Source organism: Hyaena hyaena, unplaced genomic scaffold, assembly GCF_003009895.1.
Source record: "Hyaena hyaena isolate Hyena2069 unplaced genomic scaffold, ASM300989v1 scaffold_130, whole genome shotgun sequence".
NCBI lineage: Eukaryota > Metazoa > Chordata > Mammalia > Carnivora > Hyaenidae > Hyaena > Hyaena hyaena.
Window position 1 is genome coordinate 2,738,686 of NW_024080762.1, and position 24,758 is coordinate 2,763,443.

The 24,758-nt window shown below is 40.3% G+C and overlaps 1 protein-coding gene across 1 annotated transcript in view; it reads left to right on the top strand.

Annotated features, from left to right (window-relative positions):
• Positions 1 to 24,758, top strand: part of UACA (uveal autoantigen with coiled-coil domains and ankyrin repeats) — a 91,839-nt gene that overhangs the window by 45,267 nt on the left and 21,814 nt on the right. Inside the window, exons 2-10 of the mRNA XM_039237866.1 lie at positions 1,823 to 1,956; positions 6,690 to 6,778; positions 9,904 to 9,968; positions 10,745 to 10,802; positions 15,151 to 15,221; positions 15,321 to 15,427; positions 18,714 to 18,895; positions 20,492 to 20,529; positions 23,563 to 23,631. Coding sequence (XP_039093797.1) covers positions 1,823 to 1,956; positions 6,690 to 6,778; positions 9,904 to 9,968; positions 10,745 to 10,802; positions 15,151 to 15,221; positions 15,321 to 15,427; positions 18,714 to 18,895; positions 20,492 to 20,529; positions 23,563 to 23,631 — 813 coding nt within the window. The remainder of the gene's footprint in view (positions 1 to 1,822; positions 1,957 to 6,689; positions 6,779 to 9,903; positions 9,969 to 10,744; positions 10,803 to 15,150; positions 15,222 to 15,320; positions 15,428 to 18,713; positions 18,896 to 20,491; positions 20,530 to 23,562; positions 23,632 to 24,758) is intronic.

Sequence of the window (24,758 nt, forward strand, 5' to 3'; positions counted from 1 at the left end):
TAATTGGAGATAAGACTGGGGTGATTTTAGCTGCGAGGATAAACTAATCAATCTAGAGCAAGTATTTGTGTGTTAAACGTGACTTAATCCCTTAGGCATTTGGAAACACGGAGTCTCTTAACCTGCATCTAGTCCCACTACCCAGTTAGAGTCTGTAAACTGTTTTGTTTCAAAGCTAAAGGGGGGGGTGCCTAAAACGTAGTTTAGACTTTGAGCCAATAAACAGGGCTCGTCTCAAAGTTGACAATTTGTGCTCTTGAAGTTAGGCGGAAGTGGGCTCATCTCCAAATTTACCTAATTTAGAGGCAACGACTCGGAAGTCTGTGTAGGAACTTGAACCAGATTCCATTGAAACCTTACATTTTAGAAGTGTAAATACACTTAATGTATTTATCACTGTCTCCTATTTAAATTTCATATACATTTTCACTTAAAGTATTTAATATTGCTTATTTAGCTAGAAAACTGGTGATTTGATGTGGCCGTTTGAGGGATATGAGGTGATATAAGGTAATCATGCTGATGAAGCATTTAGAGGATACGCTTCATGTAAGAGATTCATTTTTTTCTCCCTTAGGGATTTGTTATGGAATTTGTGGGCACAGAAATTGCTCTGTAAGTTTAAGTGAAAAATAGGTACATCTTCCTTTGTTCTGGAAATAATACTGGGCTTAATACAGAATTTAGCAACAAGTGAACTGCATAATATTTTAAAAGGCTAAAACCTTTAAAAGGCTAAACAAGGAAGTTTAAATAATGTGTATTTTAGTTCTAGGTTCTACATGTCTGCCTACTAAGAAAAAAATCCAAGTTACTGGTCTTAGAACGTCTTGAATGTATTTTCTCCAAAGCTGAAAATAACCTTGACGCAATTAAAGTGTATATCATGTGATACTTCATCCTATTTAAAAAATTGCCTTTGATCTTCCTCTTAAATATTTGTACTGAGTTTTTGTTACTATCAGAAAAAAAAATCCTTTTTAAACAAAAGCAATGTATGTTGAAGGTAAAAAAGAAGGAAGAAAGTGAAAGTCACCTGTAATCCTATTATTTGAGGATTTTAAAGTGGTTAATACTTTCAAGTCTTTTTTTTTTTTCAGTTCTTTTCTATGTAGAAGTTGGTTTTTATCCTAATATGTAAGGTTAATGAATTGCTTTTTTTTTTTTGAGACAGAAACAGTGTATGTGAATATGTGTGTGTGTGTGTGTGTGCTTACTTTGCGTTTATAAATATATTTCCAACAGTATCTTTTAAATAAGGTTGGGTAGTGTGTCTTAAAATATGTACAGAATTCCATTGCACCTAAGGCCTTGGGAGATATATAACCAGAGACAAATCTGAAAGTACGAGTTAGAGAGTAGGGAAAGGACACATGCTTTTCGAAGTCATGAGAAGTCGTGGTTGTGTTAGGCCATTTTCATTTATTAAGGTCCCTGGAGCCTTGACTTTTCTCATCTGTTAAATGGGGATGGGGATTTAGTTTACTGGGGTTGTTTGAGTAATTCATGCCTGGCACAGGGTACGTCTTCAACAATTATTAATTTCCTTTCTTTGCTCTGAAGGCAAAGAAAACAGAACATGAGAAATGGGCCCTTTCTCAAAAGTGGAATTGAAAATACTTCTTGAATACCGTGTGTTTGGAGAAGTCCTTCTCGCGAAGTTAGCATAGCAGAGAGAAGGAAATGGGGGTGCAGCTAGGCATTGAGTGAAACATTATGCAGCCTAGTTTTCCCTCCTTTTCCGTCCTTCTTTAGAAAGTCTTACTAATATAGTATATAGCGTAGGCCATGTTTACTTTTTTTTTTTTTTTCCTTTTCGTAGCATGCAGCAGACTGGAATAAATACGATGACCGACTGATGAAAGCCGCAGAAAGGGGAGATGTAGAAAAAGTTTCCTCCATCCTTGCTAAGAAGGGCATCAATCCAGGCAAACTAGACGTGGAGGGCAGATCTGCGTGAGTATTACTGATGATAGTTCCCCAAAGGGAATTTGGGGAGGCTCTCGAGACAGGAGCGAAATTTGTGAATTGTGGCTATCAGCTTATTAATTGAAAAAGCTTCTATCAAAAACCACGCTATAGTCTTTCAGACATTAAAGGCTACTGACTGTTCTCAATTTGAAAGATTTCCAAGCTAGAGCGAGAATGCTAAAATACTACCCAGTGGTCTCGTTGTTGAGGCTCTGTGGCAAACAAACCGTAGCCTGGGTTGTTTGGCGCAATTTTGTGTATCAGCTTTTTCCTATTCCTTATCATATCTGATCCTTGCAGCGGCCCGCTGAAGGCAGTAGGAAAAAATCTAAAGAGGTTAAATATCTTGGTCTCAATTGCCAGGAAGTCACAGAGCTGAGACGTGAACCCAGGTTTTCTGTGTTGGAAGAGTTTTCTGTATATTACACTGACTTTTCCTCTGAACTCCCAATCTGTTTTTGTATTTGGTAATTATTTGAAATGAGAATGTGTAGAACAGAAGGGGAGGCATAATAACTAGTATGGCTTAGGGAGACACAGGGAGCCATCCCACCCTTGGGCTTTGGGGTCCCCTAGAAGGACTGCCGGCTTGTTTACATTCTAATCCTTCCTCCCACCCCTCCCAAATCTTCTTCACTTGCCTTCCTGTTGAGGATGGGAGCAGTTGGGTTAAAGGGCAGCCGTAAGGTCCATCACTGCCCTCTATAAATATAGCAGTTAAAACCTGCTCCGGGAAACCTTCCAAAAAAGTTAGAGGTGAAAAGTCTCATTTCCTAAAATTCCTCTCAGTCTTGCAGGAGTTTATTTAGAATAATATAACTGGAAGCCAGATACTAAATATAGATATAAATATTAGGAAGTGGATGGTAAATGTTTGATATAGATCAATACCTTAGGATGCTGAAATATTTAAGTACAGGAAAAATAGCAAAGCATGACTTAAGAATCAAGTCGTTTTGAATACCAACAAGGTTTGAAAAGTTCCAGTTTTTTAATGCTGTCCCAGTTTTATCAAGTAGGCAATCTGATAGCTACAATATTAGTTATTTTGGGTCTTGCTCCTATTTTTGCTAAATTTGAAGCTATTTATAGGGCTCACAGTATAAACAGGGAAAATCTAACATCTAGAAGTGACTTTGTTTTCTGTGTTTCTTTTTTCCCGAATGCCAACACGTTAGAAGATAAAGGAAGTCTTTGGGATGAAAATCTTCAGTGAAACCTTATTTCTTCAGTTCTGCCCATCCATGCTGTGGATGTCTTGAATGAATGATTGCTTGAGCTTCTGGAGATGTTTTTTAAATCCAAGGTTCAGTTTTGAGTGAAATTAGTTGTATTAATGGTCAGAGTTATAAAAATCTGGTGTAATTTGATGAATTTTGAACTTTAGCTCGTGAAATCTGTGAGTAGTTCTAGTCTCTGAGGTTTTCACTGTAGGAAATAGAATTCTTTTAGGATTTGTGAGATATTTTCCTTTTTCTACTCGCACACAAACTACATTCTTCCTAAATTAAATCATTTTATGTTTAGTCGAGTATAGGACATGTTGCAAATATACTTTCTGTATTATGTAATTATCAAAATAAGTTCGTTTTGAATGACTTGTTTGTTTGTTTTTAGTTTTGACTTTTAAGACAAAAGTAACATGTGCTGCTTGACCTCAATCCAAATTCAAAAATGAAATATTTGAAACCTAGTCATAGTCACTGCAAGGATTTGTTTTCTTCCTGTTCACCACTCTCTTAGGGTTCAGCCCATTGCCTAAGCAAAATGAGGCAGGTTCACCAGAAATGCCCTCTGCTGTGTGGAAAGTCAGATACCAATTCCTCTCCCTCTGTCCCCTCAGGCTGTCAGAAGTGTTTGGCTCTTAGCTGCTTTCTCTGGAATCAATGAATGTTCCTCAGCAAAAAATGGCTTCAAATGCCACACTCACCTCTCTGGGCCTCTCTCCTTCCCTAGATCCTGGCCTAGTTATTTTTCCCTGTCTTGTCAGCTTACTGATGCCCTCAAACAGATGTCTTACAGTTGACGCAGTTTTTCCCATTTTCCTCAGAGATTGTCTGTATTATCTGGGTTTCCTGTTGTGGAAGCACAAATACAGGTCTTGTTTAAAAAAAAGACAGCTGAAAGTTGATGTTTTAAATTGATAAAGAGAATTTCTATAATTTTTCAGATTTCCTTTACGACTCTTAATATACAAGTCAGTGATCGATATGGCTTCTTTCTGAAGTGTACTATTTATAGCACATCTGCATTAATAGTGTATGGTAGATTTGTTGTGATTTCTGCCCTTTAGTACATCATGAGTATAATGTCGATCTGTTTTTTCTTTTTTAAGCTTATTTATTTAGTCTGAGAGAGAGAGCATGCAGGGAAGAAGGAGAGGGAGAGAGAGAATCCCAAACAGGCAGACCCCAGCTCAGTCTTTGGAAACTGATGAACCATGAGATCATGACCCGAGCCACGGGGAAGAGTTGGATGCTTAACCGACTGAGCCACCCAGGCGCCCCTGATGATTTATTTTGAAGAAAGAAGTCTTCCAAATTTTTGAGCTAAGAAAGGAAAACAAGCAAACAGAAAATGTTCCCTCCAAGATTGTTGGGAGACTAAAAATGTTTGCTTGAAGGAAATTACTGTTCCTCAAAAGGCTCTGATGGTGCACTGCACAGTGTAATTCCCTGCTTTGGTATTAAAAGAGAGATTGATAGCCTTATAGCAATTTAATTCCACTATAAGGAGAACTTACCTGATTCCTATGAACACGAATATAGTGTTTAATCAGAAATATCTCTGTCTCTCAAATTCCGATTGTACACAAACCTCCTTTATTTTATCGATTAGTGCTTGGCGTCTGGTTTGCATTTACAGCCTTCATAATAATACTAGTAGAGACACATGACCGAGTGTTGTAATATCTGGAAATGAATTTGCAACCTATCTCCAGATTTTGTCTCTGAGCATTTATTTATTCATGTTAAAAGTTTGTTTATTTTGGGGTGCCTGGTGGCTCAGTCGGTTAAGCAACCAACTTCAGCTCAGGTCATGATCTCTCAGTTCGTGAGTTCGAGCCCCGCATCAAGCTCTGTGCTGACAGCCTAGAGTTTGGAGCCTGCTTCGGATTCTGTGTCTCCCTCTCTCTCTGCCCCTCCCCCACTCACACTCTGTCCCCCCACCCCCCAAAGTAAAATAAACATTAAAAAAAAGTTTATTTTAAGAGAGAGAGAACATGGGTGGGGGAAGGATAGGGAGAGAGAGAGAGAGAGAGAGAGAGAATCCCCAAGCAGGCTCCGCGCTGTCAGTGCAGAGCCTGAGGCGGGGCTTGAACTCATGAATCGTGAAATCATGACCTGAGCCGAAACCAAGAGCTGGATGCTAACCAATTGAGCTGCCTGAGTGCGCCTCCAAGCATTTAATTATTCAAATAGTTGAGGGCCCCTCACCTGCCTGGTACTTCAGTTGGTCTGGGAATGTTAATAGGAAGCAAAACAGACAAAAATCCCTGTGTTTGTTGTTTATAGTTGAGTGGGAGGAGAGCGATCGATGATAAAGAAAGACTATAAAGAAAATAAATCTTGAATGCATGTATTAGATAGTACGTAGTTCTCTATAGACTAATAAGGGCAGGGACTGGGGAAGTAGGCGCACTGAGGCTTCAGGGAATGAGGAACCATGGACATCTTCAATGGCGTGGCTATGGAAGACCCCCTGCGGGGAGCGTGTGCAGCGTTTGTCTGATGCCAGGGACCTGGCAGAGCACTTGCACGACCTTACCTCCCGGCAGCTTCATCGTGGTTCTTGTACTTTACTTAGGGTTCAGTTCTATTTTGACCTGATTTCAATATCCTTTGCTCACAAACCCTGTTGTGTTTACTTACCCCTTTGGGTCTGGTGGAGTACAGTCAGTTAGTTGCTGTCCCTCCTTACTGCACCTCAAATATTTTCATAAATGGTGGTTGGCTAATAAAGCATTAGATGATCAAAGAAACAATGGGGTGTTTTCTCTTGCGTCTTGAGTGCTTGATGGCTTAAAGCAAGTTTTTTAAGCAGGCTTTACTTGCCTTATTAGGAAGCTGGGGCCATTATGCCTGTTTGTGTGAAACTTCACCCACTCATACAGGTCTGTGAGCAGAAGGAGGAATGCGTGGTAGTTGTTGGGACTTTAGGGGAAGATGACTTTTATGGCTTTCCGAGGGTTGCTTAGTTTGTGGTTTTGAAGGCTTTTCTACGCGAGGTTTAATTTGATGATTCTAAAGAGAAGGGGTAAGTGTTTTGATCTGTCTTTAGCCTTAGCATTCTGCCATAACTTGAATTGTGTTGGCGGTTTCAGTATATTTGAAACTAAACCAAATAATCGAGAAATTTTTCAATGCATCTATCAAGCTCCTAGCTCCAGTGCCTTCTCTACTGAAATAATAAACTATATAGTTAGTATTATAGTATCGATTTCTATTATTAAGACGGTTGAACATTGGAATATTCCACTGGTTCTAAGAAGATATTTCTAGAAAGTATTGGCTCCTTATGTAAATTTGGGTTAAAATTAGTTTTTCAGTAATAAGGGCTAGGTTTCTGTTTTCGGACATAAAATATATAGGTTTTTTAATGCAGCCTTTCAAACGTGTGTGTGTGTGTGTGTGTGTTGAATAAAAGGTGCATTGATGTAACATTTAAGGTGACATTTGTAGTTTCTCTGGCATAACAGACATTTTCTTCTCGTTTAGCTTCCACGTTGTGGCCTCCAAGGGGAACCTCGAGTGTTTGAATGCCATCCTTATCCATGGAGTTGATATTACAACCAGTGACACCGCAGGTGCGTTTGCCTCCAGTAGTCACTTACGCAGCAGACAGGACCAGCCTTGTCCACTGCTGATGTTCTTAGTCAGACGCGACCGTGACTTAAAAAGAGAAGTCCTTAGGTTTCTGTTTTTAAGCAGCTAAGAAAAACTTTACCTCTGAGGTGTTGTCGCTGGGGAGAGGTAAAGTACGGGGAAGTGCGGAGACAGGGCTGCTGACCCGAAGTCAGGTGCTGACCTTGATAGTGTTACAAAATCCTAAAATGTCAGGTTTCGGAGAACCTTCAGGGGCCATTTAGATTATACTCGTATACCCTCGAGGGTGTGAATTCTTGCTGTCATGCGGCCGTTCAACATTTCGTTGAGTATTTCTCGTGACGGGAGCTGACTGGCTCATGACGACAGCAGTGTCACCACTCATGAGCATAACAAGGAGAGCTGACACTTGCATCCTCTGCTCCTCTGCCGAGCACTTTACACGTACGAGCTCATTCTGTCCCCTCACATGGTCCCAGGGAGGCTGCGAGGCACCAAGCCGTTCATGGACTTGCCCAGGGTCCCTCTGTGGATGCGCTGTGATCAGCATCTGTGTCCTTCACCAGTAGGCTGCGGAAAGACGCCTCGGTTAGCTGTATTTAGAAAAAACATGTCAGTTCTCTTGACAGCTTATTTCTCTGCAGCTCTACTTTGTTATTCAGTGAATGTGGGAGGTGACCTAGAACAGAGAATTTCCTTAACAGCGTTCATAGTTTCGCCTGTGGTTCCATGTATAGACAAATAAGTACATTACAGTTAAACCAGCATTGTGTTGAGGAACGGAAAGGGGGCAGAGGGAAAGAGCCATCTCCGTGAGCTACCGAGGAAGGGCTTCACCTAAAGAGATGTCCGCTTCTAAATCAGAGAACGGACTCTATCTGCCACCTTTGAAGGAGCAGAAGAATATGTTAATTACTGACAAAAGCATTCCTTTGATGTGGAGGAGTATTTCTTTTTAGAAATTTCGGACTAACGGTGGATCTCTTTAGAACTCCTTAAACTTGGGGCGCCTGGGTGGCTTAGTCGGTTAAGCGTCCGACTTTCGCTTAGGTCATGATCTCGCAGTTCGTGGGTTCAAGCCCCGCGTCGGGCTCTGTGCTGACTNGGCCTTGTGTTTGTCCCTTGCTTTTGTTGTCTTTGGGCTTCCTTAAGTATTTTTTTTTTAATTTAAAAAAATGTGTTTAGGGGCGCCTGGGTGGCTGAGTCGGTTAAGCGTCCAACTTTCGCTTAGGTCATGATCTCGTGGTTCATGGGTTCGAGCCCCGCGTCGGGCTCTGTGCTGACTGCCAGCTCAGAGCCTGGAGCCTGCTTCGGATTCTGTGTCTCCCTCTCTCTCTGACCCTCCCCTGCTCACGCTGTCTCTCTCTCTCTCTCCTAGAAATAAATAAAAATCTTAAAAAAAAAAAAAGAACTCCTTAAACTTTTTTTAGATACTGTGCTGATTCTCATTCAAACAAGTATCTTTCTTATGTGTTGTCTGTGTTCTTTCTGCTCTGGGTACTTTTGGCTGGTGGCCAGTCTGGTGACTTCTGCCCTCCCACCCTTCGGCGCCGGTAAGCTCAAGCGTTTTCCCAGACTCAGCAGACTTCATTTTATATGCAGCATTCCAGCCTCCTCTGCTTCAACTCTTTGGCTTTTGTTTTTGCCGTCGTTCAATGATAACTTTTATTTGTTTCGTTTTAGTATTTTTGTCCATCAAGTTGTCCTTTCCTGAGGGCAAGGACCTCGCCTCCTTCACTGTAACATTGTCAGTCCAAATGTGGATATTCGATAACAACTTGATTAAAAAAATGTCATGTATTTTATCGTAACTCCTTGATTTGCCAGAAGTACAAACGTATATGAAAGATAACCAGATTTCAAGTTCGTGTGGCCTGGGTTCTGAAGTATTCGCGACCCAGGTCCTACGAGGTAGGCGCCTTGGGTGTGATTCATGGTGTTATGCTTCAGGTTTTGATGTTTCCTTAACTTTCTTGCTGTGTCCTCTCAAGTGGCTGGATTTGGATTTGGCTGAGGAAATACCTGGCCTGACATTTTTATGGGGCCAAGTTTCTGTGGCAGTTTGTTGAGTATCAGTTTGTTGAAGTCACCACTCTGCCTTCCCCCACTGTCCCACTCTGTACTGTCACTTTCCACGTAAACGCGACTCTTACCACTTTTCACAGTGTAAAATAGAGTCAACTTACCCGTGGACAGGAACAAATTGAAATTTGAAATCATTGCATCTGACCTATCTGGACTTAGAGGATGTTTTGGTATGGATGAATATGTTGTATCCGTACCTGTTTAAAGACCCGGACTCACTGCTCTTTGTTCTAGATCAGTATTCAGAGTTAATCTTGCAGATGATCGTTTCCTGTAAAATTGTACATTTTTTAAAAAAGTTTTTTATATATTTGAGAGAGAGAGCAGGAAGGGCAGAGAGAGAGAGAGAGAGAGAGAGAGAGAATCCCAAGTAGGCTCCCTGCTATCAGCAGAGCCTGACATGGGGCTTGATCTCCCAAACCGTGAGATCATGACCTGAGATCACGAGTCAGACACTTAACCAACTGAGCCACCCAGGCGCCCCTAAAATTGCACATTTAATGGACATTATATTTGAACAAATTGTCTGATTTTCCTAGATACAGTCCTAATGAACTTCTAATGTTAGTTGAAAATCAGTTTCTTTGATTTAGGTCTCTTAATTTCCTGCATTTTAGTGTCCACACTGCCTGCCTGGAATTATTATGAGAAATCTAGGGATCTTTCTTGCTCCCCTGTTCCCATTCTCTTTTTCTCTTTCTCTTCCTCTCCTTCCCTCCCTTCTTTCCTGTGCAGATTTTACTTATTTACTGTCTCAGGCACTACTGTGGATATTGGAGATACAAGGGTGAATGTGACAAAGTTCTTGCTGTTTATGGGTTTGTGTGTTTAATTTTTCTTCCCCCTTTCATTGTTTTGGTATGTATATTATCTCTTACTACAATACCAACCTGAGTGAAAGCACGCTGACGCATTAAGTATCCTGTCAACTAATGTTGGAAAAATGGGTCACATGTCTTTAGCAAATTCACTTGTGAGGAAAACAACCCTTCATATATATCTTAAATTATTTCTTTTATAGGAAGAAATGCTCTTCACCTGACTGCAAAGTATGGGCATGCGCTGTGTCTACAAAAACTTCTACAGGTAGTAAAAGCAGTTAACCTTCAGCTTTATTATTTTGACTACACATAATAGATGTGTTTTCAACGTGTTTTGGGGATTTGAGATCAAAGAAAATAGAGGGCTAATTTTGACTGAATGTAATATCTTTTCCGTCATCTGTGAAAGAATGTGAACAATAAAGAGCAAAAACTCTGAGGGAAGTGAATCGCATAACTCAGTGTATTAAAAATAAATGACAAAGGCTTGACCTTCCTGTTGACATTAGCTGGAGACTGGAGTTTGCCAAGCTATGACATAAAGTGATACAACATAGACTCTATATTTCAGTACAAACATCAACCACTTAGACGATGTGATATTAACACCATTAGTTAAACTTGTAGTCAGGCAATCACAGAATTCCTTGAACTAGCGGGCTGAATAAAGTTTTCAGGGAAGGGGTCCCATCGTACATTTCCATAAACGTTGTTGTCACGAAGTTTCACTGCAGATCTCCTTTGTTTTTCCAGATTGAGTTCAGATTTTAACTCTTGGTGAGAAAATACCCCAAACAATAACAGTTTCTACATCCCATGCTATTATAATGTACCATATGTTTTCCTGTTTGGTGAAAAACTTAAATTTACAGTATGATGTTATTTGCTTCATGTCAAAATATTTAGTGGCTTGTCTAGTAGACATTTAGTTTTTTTGATAAATGGAATATTTTAAGATGAAATAACAGCTGTTCATTTGAGTCTAGATCTTTAACTTTAAAGTAAATTCTCCCAGATGACTGAGTTTCTGTGTTTTAACAGTACAATTGTCCCACTGAGCACGTAGACCTGCAGGGAAGGACCGCACTTCATGACGCGGGTGAGCGAAGGGAGCAATGATTTGTTGAACCGGCCGGGGATTTAAATTTAAATTAATTTCAAAGTTTTAACATGTATGTATTTGTATAATTCACGGAGAGACAATATTACGAATTTTTTGTTTCCACAGATTTGAAATCTATTTGATTGTACAGCTTAAAAAGATTCAGCCAACATTTATAGGCCAGTTTGCTAGATACCAAAAGTCCAAAGATAAATAAACCATGATCTTGCTCTTGGGAGCTCCAGGCACCGTGTGTGTGTGTGTGTGTGTGTGTGTGTGTGTGTGTGTGTGTGTGTGTTATGAGAGGGGCAGGGGGAGTTGGTAGGAGAAATGGGAAGATGACTTTCCTTTTTCTGAAAAACTACATTTACATAATTAGCATGTCTGAACATCATTTTTCTCATCTGCCAGATGAAGTTAATACTACTATATTAGGGGTTACAGTTAAGGCATAAATAGTGCCCAGCATGTAGTAATTTCTTAATTAATGGTGGTGGTATTTGTTGGCTTTGGTCTCAGTGCTGAATTTCATGTCCCTGTCATGTGCTGTATTTTAAAAAAAGATGTCTTACTAGTAATTTCACAGATTTTAGTATGCGTACTTACGTATGTGAATTTATCTGCATTATACTTGAGGTGTCTTAAAGATAAAAGTTAGATATTAAAGTGTTTTGGGAATGTTTCACAGTCTGGCCTCTGGCCTGAGTCTTCTTAATTAAGTCTGACATTCCTACATTTTGTTGGGAGGCCAAAGGAAAGAAAAATAGCTACCTCCTCTCTTCCTGTTTATGGACTATCTGCAGGAGAGGAAAGTGGTCTGAGTTAAAAGTGCAGTAAACTGCAAGTTTCCTTCATTTTTAAAATATAATTTATTGTCAGATTGGCTGACATACAGTGCGCTCTTGGTTTTGGGGGTAGATTCCCATGGTTCATTGCTTCCATACAGCACCCAGTGCTCATCCCAACGAGTGCTCTCCTCCATGCCCATCACCCCGTTTCCCCCTCTCCCCTGCCCCCCTCAATCAACCCTCAAGTTTGTTCTCCGTATTTAAGAGTCTCTTATGGTTTGCCCCCTTCCCTCTCCTTAACTTTTTTTTCCCTTCCCTTCCCCCTTGGTTCTCTGTTAAGTTTCTCAAGATCCACATATGAGCGAAAACATATGGTATCTGTCCTTCTCTGCCTGACTTATTTCACTCAGCATCACACCCTTCAGTTCCATCCATGTTGCTGCAAATGACAGGACTTCATTCTTTCTCATTGCCAGGCAGTATTCCATTATACGTATAAACCACATCTCCTTGATCCATTCATCAGTTGATGGACTTCAGTACCTTTATTTTAGCTTTTTAAAATATTTTGTGTGCTTTAGGATAGTTTACTTTTTTACACAATGCATTTCTTTCTTTTATTTTTGGATAAAATAGTGGTATTTGCAAAGCATTTTCACATACATTATCAGTCGAGCCTCTCAATGACGCCTGTGTGGTTTTTGGTTTTGAGGAGAAATCCCTTATCCATTGTTCTCTACAGGCCCCAGCTCTGCCATCTGGGAGGTTCTTGCTTGCCCGTTTTTTTCAAGGGTCACAGATCAGTTGTGTGGCAGAGAGCATGTCCTCTGTAGAGGCAGCTCAAGGACTGGAACAATCCTGAATGTTAGCAGAGCTGGCTTCTGGGGCCTTGGCGTGTACAGTTCCTGTAAAGCCTCGGTGGGCTTTCTGGTTTATTCATCGCCAGCCACTTCCATGCGTCTGTCTTCAAAGTTATTTTCTGGACCTGAAGTTCTTAACCCTCCTTTATTTCTTGTCCTTATTTGTAGGCTCATGATTCCCGCCCTCATTTAATGGCTGCCTCCTTAAAGCCATCTGAAATCATACCCTTGAATGGGATTATAGTATCCTTAAGAGAATGTTTATTCCAAGACTAGATTTTTTTTTCCTTTTCTCCTTAGTGAGAAGTCCTTGAGAAAAGCTGTGACCAACAATAGTTTATATTTTACTGTTTGGTGTAGAGAAGCAGTTGGCTTCCCCACATCTCTGAGGCCCTAGCTGTCTACACACTCTTATCTCTGTTCATAAACTGGCCGAGTCTGGACTCCACTTGACTTCATCTCTTTCTTGTAATGGGTCACCAAAAGCAGTAAGCAGCTGCCAGTATGCATCAAAAGTTTAGTTCTTTTCTGTTGCTTCATCTGGAAAGGCTCCAGAGCCGCCTTCTGTAGTCACTTAGAAAGGCTCCCTCGTCACGTGGTATACTTCTGTCACGGATGATAGCGCTTTCAGATGTTTTGCCACAGCATGAGAAAACCCACAAGACCTCTAGCCTGAAATACGTTTCTTCACTACCTGGTACCCTACCACTAACCCAGGGGCATAGGAGTCAGGTATTTGTTGTAATAGCACCTAACTCCTGATGGCGGTTTTTGTCTGAGTTGGGGTAAGACTAGGCTGCTGTGACAGAGGCGCCATAATGTAATGGTGGCTTAAGAAAACCCCTAGCCGTTGTTTTCCTTCGTGTCCTAGTCCGGATGTTAACATTTGGCTTGTGCCTCTGTCCCATATGGTCATTCAGGGACCCAGATGTCTTCCACTTGGCAGTTCCACAGTGGCCTCGGGTGTTGTCCTCATCCTGAGGGCTGATGCCACCAGCAGGCACTTGAGTTTCCCTGCTCACGGGAAGGGGAGAGGTCACGGAGGAATGTGTAAACCACTCTTGTAAGGCCTAGAGCCAGAAGGTGGCACCCATCACTCCTGTCACACTCCACTGGTCATGCCCGAGTGCAAACATGGTGGTCACGCGCTCCCACGCTCCCAGCACAGCTGTCCCCATGGCAGAAAGGGGGACTACAGTGTGACCAAGAGCGGCTACTCTCCCCCATGGCACCTTTAGGATTGACTTTACTGCTTCCCTGTGTTGTAGTTCGGGAATTTATTACGCTTTACACTTTTTCATTCTTATTTTTCATTGGGCCTGAATGGTTGTTTATTTTATAATCCCTGAATTAATGTATTCAGCTTCAGTTGATCCTTTTTTATTAAGACTGATTCTATATTTTATATAAAAGGCTTGCTGGATTAAAGACAGCAGAAATGAACATTTTTACTTGATTTTCTTGCTTATATTTGGTTTTAGTCTCGAATTTCACACAAACACACACACACACGCATACAAAACAATGCAGACTTTGTCAGTACTTTTTGTGGGTAATAATCTAGTCTCAATTCCTAATAAATACTCATGGGGAGTATTTGTTAATAATAATTTAAAAACTTTTAATAAAAACTCATGGGGAGTTGAAACACAATCCTATTTTTATGAAGCTAACAATAATTTTTTCTCCTAGTATAAATATGAACTCCAGCATTGGTCACAGGAGAAGCAGCATGTGGTTTTATAATTTTTGGGAAAGTGACTCTGCTTTGCATCATTAGGGGCAGACATTGCAGCCTCTGCTTTTAAAAGGAAATATGGATTATATGAGTCAAACCTTATTAACTGAGACTCTTCTAGAAACTGAATATGATCCATTAAAAAATAATTGAGCTACCCGGGGCGCCTGGGTGGCTCATTCGGTTAAGCGTCCAACTTCAGCTCAGGTCATGATCTCATGGTTTGTGGGTTCGAGCCCCACGTCAGGCTCGTGCTGACAGCTCAGAGCCTAAAGCCTGTTTCGGATTCTGTGTCTCCCTCTCTCTCTGACCCTCCCCTGCTCATGCTTTCTCTCTCTCTCTCTCTCTCTCTCTCTCAGAAATAAATAAAACATTAAAAAATAAGTTTAAAAAAGTAATTGAACTGACCCTGCAAGGATTAAGCCACATTTAAGAATATATTCTAAGTAGGGGCGCCTGGGTGGTTCAGTTGGTTAGGCGTCCGACTTCGGCTTAGGTCATGATCTTGCAGCTTGTGGGTTCAACCCCCGCATCATGCTCTGCGCTAACAACCTGCTTCAGATTCTGTGTCTCCCTCTTTCTCTCTCTGCCCCTCCCCAGCTTGCTCTCTGTCTGTCTCTCTCAAAAAATAAATAAAAAACAATTTAAAAAAAAAGAATATGTTTTAAGTAGAAAATTTGATTTGTATTTTCCATGTTTACCCGGAGGGTAATAGCATATTGTCTTCTGCAAGGGTGACAGTATTCCTTAGTCCCAATAAATTATATAGCATTTATGAAATGATCTTGTCTAATCCATTTTCAGAGAGAAAATAGGTACTTGTACTAAACTCAGGGCAGCCGATGCGAAGCTCAGTAGTTTAGAAATGGAAGAACTTAGGCCTTACGTGGACATAGCAAAGCACCATGGGTCTTACCACCAGATGTTCACCATTTATCATTTTCCTCTGTTCCTCAAAGCCATGGCAGACTGTCCCTCTAGCATACAGCTGCTTTGTGACCATGGGGCCGCAGTGAATGCCAAGGATGTAGTAAGTCAGTTTATATTCTCCTCTCAATCCAAGTATTCTGTCTTTTATGCTTCGGGAGATTTGTTGTCTTAATGTTGTTCTATTTTTCTGGTTGCTTAGGATGGACGGACCCCCCTGGTTCTGGCTACTCAGATGTGTAGGCCAGCAATATGCCAACTGCTGATAGATAAAGGGGCGGATGTTAATTCGAGAGACAAACAAAACAGGTAATTCTTCTATCACGGCTCCGCACACACCAGCTGGCTTCGCAGTGACTCTGAAACTCTGCCGCCATGGCTTGTCCTTCCCATCCCCCCCTTTGGATATCCCTGTCCTTGGAATTAGCACCCACTCCTTTTTTTTTTTCCCCTTTTTTCTCCAGAGTCTAATGAAGGAAGGAGAGGGAAATAGGGGAAGACGACAGGGCAAAGGTGGAATACAAGCAGTGATTAGAGCCTGTGTTTGGGTTGGAAAACTGAAGAAAGAAGAATTATATCCCAGTTATTTATTTTGCCTTTATTTTTTGAAGAATTTTTATGTATTTTCATTTATGTATTTATTATTTATTTATTTATTTTGAAAGAGAGAGAGAGTCAGGGAGTGGCAAAGGGAGAGAAAGAGAATCCCAAGCGGGCTCTGCATTGTCAGCACAGAGCCCGATGCTGGGCTCGATACCACAGACTGTGAGGTCAGGTCCTGAGCCGAAGTAAAGAGTCAGTTGCTTAACTGACTGAGCACCAAGCACCACTCCCCCGTTATCAGTTTTAAAGTTTTATTAAGTTTCTCAGGTTCCATCTATGAGTGAAAATATGGTATCTGTCTTTCTCTGCCTGACTTATCTCCCTTAGCATAACACCTTCCATTTCCATCCACGTTGCTGCAAATGGCCAGATTTCATTCTTTCTCATTGTCATGTGGTATATAAACCACATCTTCTTGATCCATCCATCTGTCAATGGACACTTAGGCTCTTTCCATGTTTTGGCTCTTGTTGAGAGTGCTGCTATGAACATTGGGGTACAGGTGCCCCTATGTATCAGCACTCCTGTATCCCTTGGGTAAATTCCTAGCAGTGCTATTGCTGAGTTGTAGGGTAGCTCTATTTTTAATTTTTTGAGGGACCTCCACACTGTTCTCCAGAGCGGCTGCTGTTAGCCAACTTGACAATAAATTATATTTAAAACAAACAAACAAACAAATAATATTCAAATTAAATAAATAAACCAACATTTAAAAAAAAAAGAATTATATACCATCAAAAAACAAATAAATAAAGGATTAATATTTAAGACCAGACCAAAAAAAAAAAGTTTTAAATAATTTTTCATGAAAAATGTGCTCAAATAAGGTATGAGGGGGAGGGATAAAAAAATTACACCTGCAGTCCGCTGCTTTGTTAGTGAGTCTTCCGAGAGTAAACGTTCTTGTGTGTCCTGGAGCTTGTCAGCTTTCCCGACACGCCCCTCTCTTTGCCCTGCCTGCGTGTAGTGCTGTCTTCTTTTCCCAAACCGAGTTCATTTCTGTTCCCTGAGGTTCCCCGCATTTTTTTTTAGCTGCTGTGTTCGATGTCATTTTCTTCGGCGTGCACTAACCCCCTTCTGTCCGTAATGCTCCCTCCCCCTCCAGTAGGTCTAATGTATTGTGGCGCTGCATTAATTCTCATGTTCACGGTCACAGCCTTTCTGACAACGAAGTATCTGAAACACATCCCATGCCCCAGTTGAAGCATTACAAAACTCTTCGGTGTCCTTTGACTTTAATTTTATTCTTCTAAGCATGCATCCTATTTTTTGTCGTTCACTAGAGGTAGGGAAGTATAATAATATAGTCTTTTGATGTCAGATTTTATAGTTCTACTTGTTTTTATTGTTCGTACCTCTCAGAGGAGGAAATTCTTAAGCAATTAAATCATTAATACGATTACTAAGGAAGTGGCCTTTTTGCATTACTTTGTTTTTGCAGATACTATAATCTGGTTCTGAGCATGACTAGGAAAATTTGGGTTAAAATAAAGTTTAGGATCAGGGAGGGAGATCTGGTCATCCATGTATAATGCCTTATTTATTTATTTTTTTATAGATCTTCTATTTTCCCAAGCACTTTGGAATGTCTCTCTCTCTCTCTCTCTCTTACAAACAAATACACACACACAGTGAGGTAGGGCAATGTGTATTAAATAGGCGAGGTGGCAGATGGCTTTAAAAATAAATTAAAATCTTAGTTTCTTTTTTTCCCCCCTGTCTAATCGATAATATTTTTCCCCTAATTAAAAAAGCTTTATTCGTGCCTGGTATATATAAAATTAGAGTAAAAAGAGAAATAGCATATACATAGAATAAAGTCAAGAATCCATTTCCTTATGGAATCCAATATTCATAGTCAAAGGCAGTGTTAGACACAGGATAAGTCACTTCATTTGGTTAGGTGTTTTTTGGTTTCCTCAGTGGTAAAAATAGGAATGGGACAAAATAATTTCCAGTGTCCTTCCACATATCCATGATGACTCAGTTGTATAATCACATTATTACTATTTGTAAAGTGTTCCAGGGCTGCTGATCCTATTATGGTGGTCCATGATAATGGGGATGATTGAGCAAGGTTTATGGAGGAGGCAGGTTTTTTTTTCTTTTTAAAGTTCATTTATTTTTGAGACAGAGACAGAGCATGAGCAGGGGAGGTGCAGAGAGAGAACCTGAAACAGGCTCTAGGCTTTGAGCTGTCAGCACAGAACCCAACTCAGGCCTCAAACCCATAAACCATGAGATCATGACGAGGGCCAAAGTCGGCCGCTTAACCGACTGAGCCACCCAGGCACCCCAAGAGGAGGCAGGTTCTGAAATTAAGTGTGAGGATGTGAGGCTCTCCAGTTAGAAGAAGGCAAGCTCTTCCAAGGACAGCAGTCAGAATAGGAATCTGATTCTTGTTTTGGAGTAGAAGGGACTCTGAAGAGGTTTGCGTGACACAAGGTTCAATTCATGAAGGGACTCGAATAGTGTGGGTTTATAGCTATAGGTTTTGGATGGATGGGTGACAATATCAGTTGTGGAAAGTTTTTGTGGGTAGTTTGGCAGCAGAAGCAACAAATGTATGTAAGGTGAAGCAAGGTTTTTAGTTCTGCAAACTAAGATACACAGCAAATGCTTTTGTAAATGTGATGAAGTTAGAACCTAAATCTATGAAATAAAGTCTGTATTAACAAGTATGGCTTTTTCAAGTAATACCTATTCCCTTTTTTTTTTTAAGTTTCTTTCTTTATTTTGAGAGAGAGAGAGAGAGAGAGAGAGAGAGAATCCCAAGCAGGTTCTGCATTGTCAGCACAGAGCAGGACTCAAACTCATAAACCGTGAGATAATGACCTGAGCCGAAACCAAGAGTCGGATGCTTAACTGACTGAACCACCCAGGTGCCCTTAAAGTAATACCTATTCTTTAAGAAGGGGCCCTCTGGACGTTTCCTGAAGTATATTCGTGGATCTTTCTCAAGATCTTTTGTGCCTCTTGTCTTCCCTTTCAGAACTGCCCTCATGCTAGGTTGTGAGTATGGTTGTAAAGACGCTGTAGAAGTCTTAATCAAAAATGGTGCTGATGTAAGCTTGCTGGATGCCCTGGGCCATGACAGTTCTTACTATGCAAGAATTGGTGACAATCTGGACATCCTGAGTTTACTGAAGAATGCATCGGAAAATGCCAACAAAGGTAAGTAGCAAAGTCACTGGAAAAGTCCAGCTTAATAAAGAGCAGCCTTTCAATATTTAGATGGTGGGGGCGCCTAGGTGGCTCAGTCGGTTAAGCATCCAACTTCGTCTCAGGTCATGATCTCACAGGTCCGTGAGTTTAAGCACCACCTCAGGTTCTGTGCTGACAACTCAGAGCCTGGAGCCTGCTTCGGATTGTGTGTCTCCCTCTCTCTGCCCCTCCTCGGCTTGCACTCTGTCTCTCTGTCTCTCAAATATAAATATTAAAAAAAAAAGGCAGTTTGTAAGACACAAAACCTTCCTTAATGATGCACTCTGTTGGCCTGTGGCCCTCTGCTCCACAGCTTTGTGTATTTGCATTTTAGCAATCACTTGTTTGGAAGCAATACATGATACATATATTGGCCAGTTTAGTGAGTAAACCCTATTGTACTATGGAGTAAGTTAAATGAGGAGAGAGAGCCGAATCAAGTGCATTTTACTAGTATATATGTATTTTTTTTGATGAGGAGGGCCGTAGCACTTAACTTCTCTACTTAAAAAAAGTTTTAGAGAGAGAATCCTTGTTTAAACATGTATATAGAATATTCAACCAGTATTTATCAAATACCTGTACCAAGTATTTCTCTATCTTTATGAAAGAGAAATTGGGAAATACAGAAAAGCACAACAAATAGAATTAGTTACTTATACTACCATTGAAGACTCCTTATTACTGTCTTGAAGAATAGCCTGTCAGTCTTTCGCCTCTGTGTAAAATTAAGGTTACTCATAGTGAGCTGCAGATTATTTTTTGTGTAATAAATTTTGAAGAGTTTTCCCTACTAGATAACTATTTTGTCTATATTGTGATTTTTATTGATGCATAAAATTCCATATATACTTTTTAATGTTTATTTTTTTGGGAGAGAGACAGGCAAGAGCATGAGTGAGGGAGGAGCAAAGAGAGAGAGGGAGACACAGAATCCGAAGCAGGATCCAGGCTCTGAGCTGTCAGCACAGAGCCTCACGGGGGGCTCGAACTCACAAACTGTAAGATCATGACCTGAGCTGAAGTCAGACACCTAACTGACTAAGCCACCCAGGTGCCCCTAAAATTCCATATATTTAAGTTTAACTTTATTAAGCAGTTTTCTGTACGTGTCATTTAAGTTTAGTTTTTACTAATATATGTAACAAGTTAGTGACTGTCATTATGAATAAATATTTTAGCTTTTTTTTTTTTAAGTCTTAGGATCAGTTCCTAGAAATTGAATCATGGGTTTCAGGATATACCTATTTCTTTAAGGTTTTGATATATATTGATAAATTGCCTTCCAATTTAGAAGTGTTTAAAATTTTGTGCTTTGCAATTGCCTCCACTTCCTAACATTGAATATTATCTACCTGGATGTAGTCATAGCGAAAAAAAAACGCAGTTTGATAGGTAAAAAATAGGTCACTGTCGTTTTACCTGTGAAGTAGTAAGCTTTAGAGGGAACTTTAAAACTGATTGCTTTAATGACCCAGTTGTGTTAAGGAATCGATAATCTGTAATCTACCCAAGTTAACCTGCTGTTTTACTGTTCCTCTTTCTCCTCTCTCTTTAAATCTTCAGGGAGAGAACTTTGGAAGAAAGGACCATCTTTACAACAGGTAGGTCTTAATTTTAAAAATAATGTATATTGTGCAATTTCAGTAAAGTGTTTCCAGGTTAGTGATTATACGTAACTGCTGTGAGTTTAAGTGCGTGCTGTTCTCTCTCCTCAGTTAATCATGTCCATGTAGAACCCAGGTATTAAGATTCTGAGGCTTTGATACAATCACTCAGCTTGAGACAGTGGCTCTTAATTACAGTGATACAGTGAAACTGAATATATCCAATGGGAAATAAATAGCCTCCTGATTGCCAGCCTTGAGCCTCCAGCCCTTTCAAATATGAGATACTGTACCTTGCTGAGACTTAAATGATGAATTTTAGTCTAGTAGATCATTAACAACAGTTTCCTCCGTTTTCCCTTTTAAAAAAATTTTTTTTTTACATTTATTTATTTTTGAGAGAGAAAGAGCACAAGTGGGGGAAGGCCAGAGAGAGGAGAGACATAGCCTGCTTCAGGCTCTGAGTTGTCAGCACAGAGCCCAACGTGGGGCTCAAACTGTGAGATCATGACCTGAGCCAAAGTCAGACGTTTAACCATCTGAGCAACACAGGTGCCCCTTCCTCTATTCTCCCTTAATAAGAGAGCAAACTGTTAACCAATCTGGGAATCTGGGAAAATTCTTCCAACGCAATAAGAAGTGAAGAAAACAGAATTCAAAACTAATTGTATATTGTGATTTCAGTACCATGGTTAATATTTTGCTTTCTTTGCACTTTTTTTTTTTTTTTTTTGCCTTATCAGTATTTAAAGAGGACTTTGAAACACAATACGTGAAATAATTCACACTCTGTACTAAGTTGTTAACAAAACACTGTGTAACCCTGGTTTTGTGTCCCTATCTCAGTAAATGTCTTCCTGTTTCCCCCTGATCTCTTTAGGCTAGAGTAAGGGGGCTGGTGTAGTGCGCTGTCCCCATCTTGCTCAAAAGCTAGTGTAGGCGGCTTTCCTCTTCTTTTGGCTCTTCCCTTCCAGGCTTTCAGCTTTTCTCTAGAAGCACCTGAGCACTTGCAAACCCCGGAGAGAGGCACCAGGTACCCTCTGAGACACTGTGGTCATCATTTTTTCTGAGCATCATTTCCTCTACCTCTCCCTCGAATCTGAAAGCCATCCGAAAGCATGTTTTCCCTTTCCATCCATCAGAATTAAGTAATACTTCATGCATGGGTCATGTCTGCCTTCACTTTTACCCTTCCATCCAGTGCAGCCATTTCACCCTTCTCTTCCATGCCTCACACAACCTAAGTTGGAGTCAAGTGGAAAAAAAAAAGTGCCCTGTTATGTCTGCATCAGTCATCTTCCATGGGATCAGACAGACGTGATTTCTGAATTATAGAGGCATTTAAGAGAAACAGTGATCAAATATTAATGTGGGAATGGTATTCTGTTTAGTGCTCTAGGAGTTAGCTAAGTGAACACATGGAGTTAATATTCTGCCAGGAACAGTAAAACTCATTTGCTCCCATTATTTATTGAACGCATTTTAAAACGCCTGCTGTAAATAGGATTTGTTCCCGTACTGGGGGACAGCTGATCCCTGATAGTAAGAAGACCACAGTATAGTTTCAAAAATAGGACTTCTTCAGTTGTTTGCTTCACAGACGTCTGTGGCGCACCCACCATATGCCAGTTACTGTCCTAAGTGCCGTGGAATCATAGTGTCGTGCGAAGTCCCTGCCTTGCGCTGCTCTCCCCTAGGGAGAGAAGGGAAAAATAAGCAAATACTAGCATTCAGCATCCTGGCATGCACTTTGAAGAAAGGTGGAACAGGATTAGGGGATGAAGAAGGAGAGGGCAAGAAGCTATTTCAGATGGCGTGGTCAGCAAAGGCCTCTCTCAGGAAGTGACATTTGAGCAGATGTCTGAAGGAAGCGAGAAGGGAGCGCAGGGCTCTGTAGGAGAACCCTCACGGGGCCAAGGGAAGGGAGGTGCCAGCCCCCTGATACAGGAACACGTTTAACACGGCCACGGGGCAGTAGAAGGTCAGAGTAGAGGAGTGATATGCACATGACCCAGGAGGAGAAGAGGCAGGCGAGGTAAGCAGGGGCCAGATGATGAAGGGCCCTCTGAAGGGAAGGCGGGGGTGAAGGTGGAATGAGGAAGCAGGTCAGATCTCACATGAAGACCAGTCCTTTGCTGGAAGGAACAAGGCTCGAAATGTAGTTTGGGCCAAGTAGTGGCTATGGAATCTCTGTCTAATGCGACCTTTGCCCCTCTCATTAGAACGGTAGTTAAAACACTTGGTTAAACAAAACTCCACAAAGAATACAAAACAAAAATAAAATATTTTGTTTTGTAAAAAACAAAATATCTTGGAGAATTAAAGTATTAGCTTTTTTTTTTCCCCCCAAGCTCTCAAAAAGGAAGACCATAGTTTTCTAAACTATTATGTAGACTAAAAGGTCGGTTGGAGCCAAAAAAAAAGTTAGATGCTCTCTTGTTAATGTTTTTATTAAAGCAAATCTGTAGGAGAGAAGAAGGTTTCAAAGTAGTAAGTGTACAAAACCACATGTATTTAGAGATCTTTTACGTAGTTCCAGCCAGAAGATTGTCCATCTCTTTCTTCCCACAGCCTTTGATATTTTATTTTATCAGTGCTTAGGGAAATAAATAATTTCCATATTTCATTTCAACATTGATGTAACTCCTCCCTCCTTCTTCGTTTTAGATACTAGATTGTTCCTTTGGGAACGGTTGGTGATGCCTTACAATGCAAAGTTCGTTTTGTGTCTAGTATGAATCCTACTTTTTAAGTCTTGGTGACGTTAGCTAAAACAAACCTTTAACAATTCAGAGTTTAAGTTTTGTTATGCCTTAGTATTTTAAAATAAATTATAGCTGAGTGGTTTAAAACGTAAAGATGCCACCCATTTGGAGTTTTAAGTGGAAACACTGCCACCTTGTGTCATGTGCAGCGAAGTTTAATGTTGGCTAAGCTGCAGGTCGCTGATTGGAGAGATTGCCTGCTGAGGAAAATGTCCCTTTCTGTAGTCACACTTGCTAACCTGCGTTCTCTGATGTTTCACCCGAGCGAAATTTGCCGTACCTGCTAGATGAAGTCAATATGAAGTCAGGTCAGAGGGAGCATCAAAACATTCAGGTAAAAGTGCTGTCTTCCTTTGCAGAGAATTCCAATGTGGTTTGTAGTGGGGTCATGTGAGGAGAAGGTGCCAGAAATGGGGGAAAATGAGTGGGAGAAAGAAGGGCTGCCTGGTATGTTTTGTGATTCTCTTTTCTTGCCGTCTCTTGTAAAAGAATTGACTTTTGATATGAATGTTTGGGTTGTAGCATCTGACAGAAAGTATTGCTTTAATATGTATTAGGAAGCAAATAATCGAACAACTTTATATCATTTTTTATTGATTTAAATATATCTGTTTAGAGCCATAAATACCGAAATTTGTATATATTTTCAAAGATGAATACAAAATTAAATATTGTGATTAAAAATGATGGTTATTAATATAAATATTTACTTTAGTGCAAGTATTTTTTAATTTAATTTAAAAAATCATTTGTTAACCACACATTTTCTGTTCGTCAAAGTGTTCAAAAAATAATTATTATGTGGATTAATGTCAAAGGAAGCTTCCATAATTCAATGGTTTATTTTATGACTGAAACACCATTAAAATATAAATTGTATAGCTGTTTTCCATATGATATAAGCATTTTATTTTATTTGCCCTTTCATAGTTTATTATGCAGTATTAAGAAAGTGAACTATAGCCCTAAATTGGAGCCTTCATTATGTCATCAGAGCACTGAAATAATAATTCATTTACCAACAGCATTAGAACACTCTTATGAATTTGAGGAGTGTTAACCAGAAGTTGAAATGGCATATTCTTCTATTTCCAGAGGATTCTCTTATTTTGTATTTAGAATCACTATGGTTTGCTGTGTTGTGTACACTTGTATTAATTAGATAGCATAGTCCCATAGTCCACAGGCACCCCTCGGAGACACTGCCGTTCAGTTCCAGACCATCACAATAAAGCGAATATTGCAACAATGCAAATGTTGCAAGAATGTGAGTCAAGTTAACTTTGTAGTTTCCCAGTATATACACAAGTTATTTCTGCATTTTACTATAGCTTGTTAAGTGCAAGGTAGCATTGTATTTAAAAATAACCAATGTATATGCCATAATTTAAAAACACTTAATTGCTGGGGTGCCTGGCCGGCTCAGTTGGTTAAGGGTCTGACTCTTGATTTCAGCTCAGG